This window comes from Notothenia coriiceps, unplaced genomic scaffold (genome assembly GCF_000735185.1).
Source record: "Notothenia coriiceps isolate Sejong01 unplaced genomic scaffold, NC01 NC01_scaffold00030210, whole genome shotgun sequence".
Classification (NCBI taxonomy): domain Eukaryota; kingdom Metazoa; phylum Chordata; class Actinopteri; order Perciformes; family Nototheniidae; genus Notothenia; species Notothenia coriiceps.
The window spans coordinates 562,067-571,530 of NW_011362911.1; the positions used below are offsets into that span (position 1 = coordinate 562,067).

The 9,464-nt window shown below is 40.4% G+C and overlaps 1 protein-coding gene across 1 annotated transcript; it reads left to right on the forward strand.

Moving 5' to 3' along the window:
* Window positions 1-681: 681 nt before the first annotated feature.
* mtnr1c (melatonin receptor 1C) lies at window positions 682-8,593 on the forward strand. Its single transcript, XM_010787164.1, has 2 exons — window positions 682-877; window positions 7,569-8,593. Exons 1-2 carry the CDS (start codon window positions 682-684, stop codon window positions 8,429-8,431), a joined length of 1,059 nt encoding a protein of 352 aa, XP_010785466.1. The 3' UTR covers window positions 8,432-8,593.
* The last annotated feature ends 871 nt before the right edge of the window (window positions 8,594-9,464 follow it).

The following is a 9,464-nucleotide window of genomic DNA, read 5'->3' on the forward strand; positions in this document are numbered from 1 at the left end:
CTCTGCTTGTATTAAGGTCAGTATAAACCTGACACGTTGTTAATGGCTGTTGATGTATATATACTGCATATAAGCTTCAGTAACCTTTGCACGATTTTTCCTAACAACACATTCAGTCTATTGTTGTTATTGAACGAGAGAAGCTGCCCTCAAGAGGTCTTTGATGTAAAGATTGCTCACCATTTTTAGTTTGGAAAAATCTCTCAATCTTACAAGCGCTTCAAGCCAGCCCTTCAGACAGAATGCATAATCTTTATTAATGGCCAGCCAGCACAAGACTATCCGTTTCTCTGTATCTGAGTCTCGCATCCGGAGCATTTTCATTCCGCACAGGAGAGCGCTCTCATGCCTGCTGGACTAGACTCCTGAGTCCTGTCAGAATGGAGCTGCGCGCAGAAAGGACCACACTGAGGACATCAGTGAAACACGAGCTCATGGCATCTTTATCACCCTTCAGATTGACTGCAGAGATGTCCATGCGTGCACAAAGTCTATTTATATTCTCATTATCATGTCACGGTTCCTGTCTTTCCTGCCACTACTCCACAGGCGGTGCAGGAGTATCCAAAAGTTAAAGACTCCTTCCAGTAAAGTCGTTTTTAATGTTTGGTCTATAGATATTATGGGTTTCCAGCTAAGCATTGGAGCATTCCCACCGTGACCGATGCACCCTGAGGGGACATGGTTTTAGAGGTGATGGACAACAATGGATCTATCTGTTTGTCCCAGAACGAGAGCGACCTCGGACTGAGCGCTTCCTCCGCCGGAGTGTCCACTGCGCTGGCCAGCGTGCTGATCTTCACCATAGTGGTGGACATACTGGGCAATGTCCTCGTCATTCTCTCTGTATACAGGAACAAAAAGCTCAGGAATGCAGGTGAGAGATAAACAAACCAATAACGTGTTGATTTTGGGAGTAGACCAACAGCTGGTAGAATATATACACAATGTGTCCAAGTTAGGGACAATCCGCCAGACATTTGAACAAAAAAAGAACAACAAAATTATGTGAAGAACCTAGATACATCTGTTTAACACCTCCTCTGAAGCCAAAAGAGGGAAACAACCCTTCTCAATGACATTATGTGGCATGGCTTGTTTCCTCTCTTTAGTCATATCTGTAATTATGTAATATAAGTGTGTGACCGCTGTGCCTCACAGTAAGGCTTCTATTTAAAGTTAGTGTACAGTGTCAGTGGGCTGGATTCTTCCACAGCAGTCTGCCTTCATATTTCTTCATGAATAATAATAATATCCTCTTCCCATTATCTGGCTTTATCCTTGGTTCTCCATTGCAGACAAATCCCATCATGCCTCCTTATATCATGAAGTGTAGTGGCCCAGGTGAGACATGCTGGTGTTTCAAAGCCTTAGATGTAATGTTAAAAGCACTATTGTGTATTAGTTAGATTTCAAGCAGACAGCAGTGTGAAGCTGAAGAAGGTATTCATCGTAGTCACTTGGTTGTCATTTCTCTTCCTTGGAAAATGTGCCCCTATATTATTATATAATACCCGCTAGTAATTAGTCTGTTGACTCTATGAACTGCATGGACTACGGGATGCTATACATTATAAAAGCTGCAGAGTCAGATAAGTTTGAAATGTTTTCTTTATTCTCACTCTTGATGTATATTTCATTCCAGCCTAATTTACAGATACAGTGAACATCAAAATAGTTATATAAAAAGTGTTATTTACTTCGCTGTTACTTTTACATACACTGTAGTGGCAAAAAGAAAAAAAGACCATTACTGAAGTATGACAAATACATTGAAAGAAATTATAAAATGTTCCTTTCACAAAAGAAAAAGCTTAATTCACAAGTAGTGAAATGCTCTCTTGCTCAATTAATTGAACTCAGATATTTTTCTGCTACAATCTTATTTGTCGATGGGGTTATCATTGGCTTTTGCTGACTAACGTTAGAAAATATTTGCACTTAAAATACAAATTCAGTACATTTAATCTGTTCTCTAATCGTCCCTGATGAATGTGTCCCTGTTTTTATCAAAGGGTAAAACAAACAGCAATGCAAAATTCCATAGTTTGAATTTTACTTGTGTTTCTATTGGTTTAGAGATATCTGGGCAGAGCGTAACTTTTATCCAATTCCTATACAAATGTAATCATCAGTAAAATCTTGGGTTGCAAATTGTGTGCCCCTTTAGAAAATAATAATATCTTAATACTCAGAAGAAAGTGACAAAGAAAATGGTCAAAGACAACATTCACAGGGCAATCTCCCCAAAAACATTTATCTACACCCTGCAGGGTACACGAAGCAGTCGTAACACCCATGATGCATAATGTTATTCTGCAGTCACAAGAACTGTGAAGAACACATCTTAATTAAATAATGAAACCTCATGATTTTGCTTTCCAATTATAATCGAGAAAAATCAATGTTTTGAAAACCAAGCAGAGAGACCGAATGTATGTTGGACATCTGAACCCCTTAACCGGTGTTTAGAATAATGAGCTTTCAATTACAATTTTAAATACATTACATAACACATCCAATGAATCCCACCAGCCAGAAGCAATTTGGCATGTAGTTATGGAGCCCGGTGAATAATTTGATTATCTGGTTTGCAAAAATGCCACAGTCGACCGGTCTCAAACAAGAGGGCAGGAGTAAATGGCTCGTTCAAAAGTCTTCTTCATGCTGGTGGATTATGCACACTGTGGTGATTACTGACCTCATGTCAGCGTTCCCCCACCTCTAATTGGACTGACATACAGGTCCAGTTGCACGAGAGACCCCACCAGTGTCATGGTGGACTTTTGATCTGCATGTGTGAGCAGAAAACCTGAAGCTGTTACTGCTGTTCATCAATTTCTGCTCTGTTCTTAACATGCTATTTATAGGTGCAGTTCAATTTGTATGAATGTTTAATTTTACACAGAGTTTCCGAGAGAAAGCATGCTGAAGAATGGCCAAGACCTGTCAGCCATAAAAATCACACTTTGGGGGCAACAAACTTCATCATGAGTGATATACTGAGGTGTATACTGTAGGATTTACAGGTAAATCAATTTTCTTTTTTAAATGTGTGTCAGGCAGATTTCTCAAAACCTCCCACCTCTCTCCATAGCACAGTACTCAGGCAGCTGGTTGTCTCCCTCACACACAGCAGCAGGACCTTCCGCTCTGCTACACTTCAACACACTTGCATTGCCTCCATATATCCCTCCACTCTCCACACCACACAACCCCCCCAAAAAACATGCATGTGTGCTCAGTAGACACCGGTAAATATTTTAACCCTCCTGTTATATTCGTTTCTGTAACAGCCCAAATATTCCTGGATCAATGTGACCCAATGCCTTTTTGATTATCCAAAAATGGTCAGAAACCCCAAAATCCAGATTTTTTTGTTTGTTGTACCTGTTATTACTATCATTTCAATCAATATTTAGTGCAATGGTGTTGACCACCACTCACTGATCATGGTTCATTTAGGATCATTCACTTGTTTTTCACCAAAAAGACACAATCAAACAAATTTTTGTTCATGGAAAACACCTAGATAAACAATACATTAGTTTTGCATTACATAACATTTCTTAAATTATTCTTTACATTTTCAAACATTTTTTTTCCATCAGGTGATTTGATAAATAGAGATGAGACACCTCTTCTATTCAGGGTCAAATACATAAATTATATATTCATCCTTGATATCTTTATGTTTTGGGGGAGAACTGGTACCATATGTTTGATGCACAAACGTTTGCAGGTTCTCTGTACACATGTCATAAGGTCTATCCAGTGAATCTTCATAGGGAAGGGAATGACTCTGTACGACTGCAGTGTTCAAACTGGAGTTATACTCAGAATATGCACTTATGAGAGAGGGAGGGAGACGGACAGAGAAATAAAACGGTGATGGGGAACAGACTCAAAAAAATGAGCTCGACCGTGTGTGTATTTGTGTGTGTTTGTGTGTGTGTGTTTGCAGCTTGCAGTAACTGTGTGTTGTGTGTACAGATAGGAGAATCAATTCTGTCCAACCATGTGCTGCATCCCCTCAGTCTCTCTAGTCATGACCAAAACCTAAAAACAGATCGTCCAGAGGCAGAATAATTGAGTCAGTGGACTTATTGCTTCAAACCAGAGGCCAATATAAATTGAAAGCCCATATCCATAAGGAATATTATTTAGCACACTACATTAAACATGTTTTATTTATTTATAACAAAATAGCACATGAGGCTTAGCTCTCTGTATGGTTAGCGTGGAGATGGGATATTATATTTAGATTATTTGACTAAAACACACCTAGATAAGGTAAATGCTGTAAACTGTCAGAGGCCGCCTGTGTCCTGATGGTCTGAATTCTCTCAGGGCCAGTGAGGCTTTTTTTCTCAGGCTTAAAAGATCTGATGTGTTGATCGCTTTTCAGAATGATGATGATGATGGTTTTAGCCAGGCTCATAGCAGGCGTCATCACCTAAAGGCAGCTTGTTTCACTTGAATGTTAAACTTCTCCCAAAAAATTATCTGGCCCCTTGAACACGAGCACTGAAGTAGTCACTAACAGTTTGTCAGCCTTTTTAATGCCCTTGCCGAGAGGTTATGTTTGCTTGTTTTTGATAACATGACCGATTAAGTCGAATGTAATCTAATACTAGATGGGCACTTGTAGCCAGATCCAGAAGATGCCAAGCCTCCTACACATGTTAAAGATGTACAGGTGTATATACAGTATAAAGAAATGTGAAGAAAAGAGAAGTGTATCTGTGTTCTTGTACAAGCTGTGAAAGTGATGTGACGGTGGGTTTGACAAAGGAACATGTTCAGCAATGCAATTCATCAAGTTGTGTTTTGGTTTGTTTATCTCTTGCCCTAACATGTTTGTTATGTCACTATTGTTGCTCTATATGTATAATGTTCCATTTGTTATTCAGAGCTATTAAACTGCAATGCAGCTCAGTGCCATAAATATGTTATATGCCAAGTCTATTTTTGATACATATACGATTTATATGCTGGGTGGGAGGCAGTTTCTATCTGATATGATTTTGAATGTGCTGCAGCATCGTGTGCGCTGGATGATTACTCACGCAGAGCTGAATATCTACCTGCTACACGGATTTGATTTATGTTTCATTGGCCTGAAAAGTAGTATTTCACAGACAAAAACAAGGAGACACTGGGGGAATTCATGGGGTGGTTAACTCCCGGGAGGAAGGCACTCTAAAGAATCAGTTCATTTGATGCCACATTATACTTGGATAACGGTTTTGTGTGAGTGCACCGTAAGATCAGATAATTAAAGATTAAATGTTGTCACAGAAGTTAAGGTCTGCGAGTCAGCTGTCTCTGACTGCCTTTAACCAATCAGCATGCAGGTTATGCTCTATTCAACTCACACTCATTGTTAATAATAGCTCCCAAAGATGTCAGCTGGGAAGCTCTATTCTGGTATCCAGGCGTGAACACATCTCTGTTGGTCAGCTGTTAAACACTTAAACAATCATTTGATTGCTATCAGTTTGGGCGTGATAAGCGTCAAGCTCGCCAAGTTGGTTAATTAAACAGCGAGAGGTACTGCTTCGTCCAAAGTTTTGATAATGGATGCCAACAAAATAAAGACAGTCATCTGGCCGCTTCACAGCAATCCTCTCAGTGGTGTTTTAGCACTTACCTCATCCTCTTGACAATAAGGGGGAGACAGGGTTCAGCCAGAGAGGGCTCTAATGCTGCAGCATGCCCTGTCCAGCCATATGATAACACCGAGCCGAATGATGCCAGCGAGGAATCAAACTGCTGCACAATGACAAATGCACACAGCTAGCACAGTGAGCGTCACAAATACAATCTGACAGATTTGCCCACTGAGCTGACTCCAGGATGAAGAAGAAATGCTCATAGTTTTATCTCAGTAGGCCTGAAAGAGGGCTCATTGTGCTTTTTTAGCAATGTAGAAATGTTATACCTGTGCCAGGTCTGTGACTGACATTTGTTTTTCTTATACAACCATTTACTTAGGTTGGAATAAAATGATGATGATAATAGTATATGTTTTTTTTTCTCATTACTCTCTTTTTAGATTAATCAAATTCAGGCAATGGAATTAAAATAGACATACTGTAGCTGTGTTATCCCTAAAGTGCAGGGATTGAATGGGCTTTGGGTGAGATTGATTGCTGACATGTGTTTTGAATCCACTTCCATCACATCTGCCAATCACTGCTGTTGTTTCAGCTGCTTGGTGAATGAGTGATGGCTCTCGGCCCTGACTTTTCAACTTCAGAAGGAAGTCTATGTTATATCAACCCTGGAATTACATCAATATCTGACATGAAAGGAGGCACATTATGTATAATCCTTTACAGATTATTTACGTAAAGCATAAATGTTTATATTCGGACCAGTGATGTAATGGTTTATGAGAAGCTGGGTAAAAGTTGGTGATGACAAGCAGAATGTAATCATGTTTTTGGACTGGTTTATTTCCATCAGCTTTATTCTACTCGTAGAGTATGATGAAGAGTTTTCAATCTAAAAAGCTGGTTAATGGAGGGAAATGATGAGTTTATTTGGGCACTTTCTTCCCTTCATTACACATTTTGACTCCTAAAATGTGTAGCTGCCACACAAAAGACCCTTTATTGCATAACATCCACTCAGAACGTATGGGAAGCTACTGTAATGCGTCTTCTGAGAAACAGCAATTCAATTTTGTTGCTCCACTAAACTATTTTCTGTTATCTATCGTCTTATCTGAGACAACAATACAATTTGATTTATTATTCTATTCTCCTCCACCCATATCAATATCAGACGTCATATTCTATGATTCATGTCTTTTGAGGAGGTCCAGTGCTAAGCTCAGGAGGACAGGAACTTGTTTGGATGTAATTGGAAGCTCAAACCTCACATGTCCTGTTTTATTTATGTGCTTAAACTCAGTGTCCGGAGGTCCCCGGGGCAAGGAATCGTTAAAACAAGCACAACCACATTTGAGCATTTTGTGGGAATAGACCTGCCACATAAAACACTGTCAATACAACAACTCTGTTGTTCCTGTGACTAATTGTGTTAGTGGCTTGTGTCTTGGGAAACACATTTTTACAAACAAGAAGTCAACTGATTTGCTCTGGCTTCCTCACAATGAAAATTCTAACACGTGAAATGCAGATGAAAATTTGATGATGAATAATAGTTTTTGTGTTAATGTAAGATCAACTTAAACAGACTGATCAAATTTTACTCAGAACACTAGGGGGGGGGGAGAAACAAACCCCACAGGAGTGCAAATATAGAAATTGCACTACTGAAATTAGAGTCCTGGAAAAGAGGATCCAGAGAGGTCACAATTAAGCTGCTCTTTTATGATTTTGATGTTGATGATAAACTGTAAGTGTACTTTTATTGACCCAGTTGATGTTCCTCTGGAGCATGGAGTGGAAAGGTCGTGCTGTAAGTTTAACAAGTTTGGGTCCTCTTTTAGTCTTAAAACAGCTTCTATGCCATGTCTTTTTATGCTGCTGCAACACAAACATTTCCAACATTGGGATCAATAAAGTACTATCTTATCTTATCTTCTGCTTCCCCAGGTAACATCTTCGTTGTGAGCTTGTCCGTGGCAGACCTGGTGGTGGCGTTGTACCCATACCCTCTGGTCCTGACAGCCATCTTCCACGATGACTGGACCATGGGCGACCTGCACTGCCAGGCCAGCGGCTTCATCATGGGCCTCAGCGTCATCGGCTCCATCTTCAACATCACGGCCATCGCCATCAACCGGTACTGCTACATCTGCCACAGCCTGCACTACGACCGCCTGTACAGCCTGAGGAACACCTGCTGCTACCTTGGCCTCACCTGGCTGCTCACCGCACTCGCCACCGTGCCAAACTTCTTTGTTGGCTCGCTGCAGTACGACCCCCGTATCTACTCCTGCACCTTCGCCCAGACAGTTAGCTCATACTACACCATCTCTGTGGTCGTTATTCACTTTCTGATCCCGCTGCTGGTTGTGTCCTACTGCTACATGAGGATATGGGTGCTGGTAATTCAAGTGAAACATCGAGTTAAACCGCAAAGGGCCAAACTGCAGCCTAGTGATGTGAGGAACTTCCTGACTATGTTTATGGTGTTTGTGTTGTTTGCCTTCTGCTGGGCTCCACTGAACCTCATTGGCCTGGCTGTAGCTATAAATCCTGTGAAAGTTGCGCCCAACATACCCGAGTGGCTCTTTGTCACAAGCTACTTCATGGCGTACTTCAACAGCTGCCTCAACGCGGTTATATATGGATTGCTAAACCAGAACTTCCGTAAAGAATACAAGACGATCCTTCTTGCTATTTGCATCCCACGTCTGCTCCTCATGGAGACGTCCAGGGGCGCCACCGAGGGAATGAAGAGTAAGCATTCGCCAGCTGTAACGAACAACAATGTGGCAGAATTAAATGTATAAACGTAATGTTTTCCCGGGAAACTTTGTTGAAGTTTCTGTGGAGCCTCATTGTGGATGTGTGACCTCACCCAGTGCCTTCTCACAAGATGTGTTTCATTTTGGAGAGAACACTACTGCCATCGTATTCCTACTGCCACTGTTCCATAATAATAAATTGTATCACCGTTACGTTGCATCCCTTTGTGACCCCTTTACTCTTTTAAATACAGACCAACTGGTAAACAAGCACCAAGAAAACAGGAAACTAGTCAGTGTCCACCTAAAGACATTTGGACCCTTTAGGGTAATCTTTTATTCAGTGAGTTTTATGATACTGACACTGTATATCTTATGAATGGGAGCTTTCAATTTCCACTGTTTCTGCACACTGAAAAGGAGGATTTATGAGGGAAATGGGTTGTTTTACCAGTTAATTAATTTAAGTTTTCCGCACTCTCGTGGGAATATCTCCGCAATGGAGCGAGCTTAAGTTTCACTTTTGATTGCATGATATAGCCCAGATAAACAGCTTCATCAAACATGTTGCCACTTGTTTGTACCATTTTCAGGCGATTTGTAAAAAACTATGTGTGTTTGGATATTTGTGGAGTCAGGTGGTCCGTGAGTGTTTTTTTATTGGTTAAGTGGTCCTTGGTATGAAAAAGTTTGAGGAACACTGCCTTTACACACCTGTGCAATTAATTCACATATGAATATATTTATAAGAACTGTTGTTACATCATAAATACTTCCATGCAGAATCAAATATTATGCAGCAAAACAGCCACCTATTTTTATTTCCAGAACAGATTGATTTTCCCAAGCTATTGCAGAGCTGGAAAAAGCATCTGCCAGTCTTGTTGAGCAGAACGGACACATTAGAAACATAATGTAGATGAGGATAATACAACTTTTCATATGCTTGTCGTGCCACCAGTATGTAAATGCCTTTAATATACTTTTATATTAGGCTGCAGCCTTTTTAATCAAAGCTAGGCTCAATTATAAAGGATTCGACGCTATCATAAGCTTTTTAGTGGCCAAAAATATTAAA

Bases quoted from the DNA above. Each gene is read 5' to 3' on its own strand.
- mtnr1c (XM_010787164.1), top strand. From the start codon at position 682: ATGGTTTTAGAGGTGATGGACAACAATGGATCTATCTGTTTGTCCCAG. The intron at 878-7,568 runs GTGAGAGATAAA...CTGCTTCCCCAG, and splicing joins CAAAAAGCTCAGGAATGCAG to GTAACATCTTCGTTGTGAGC.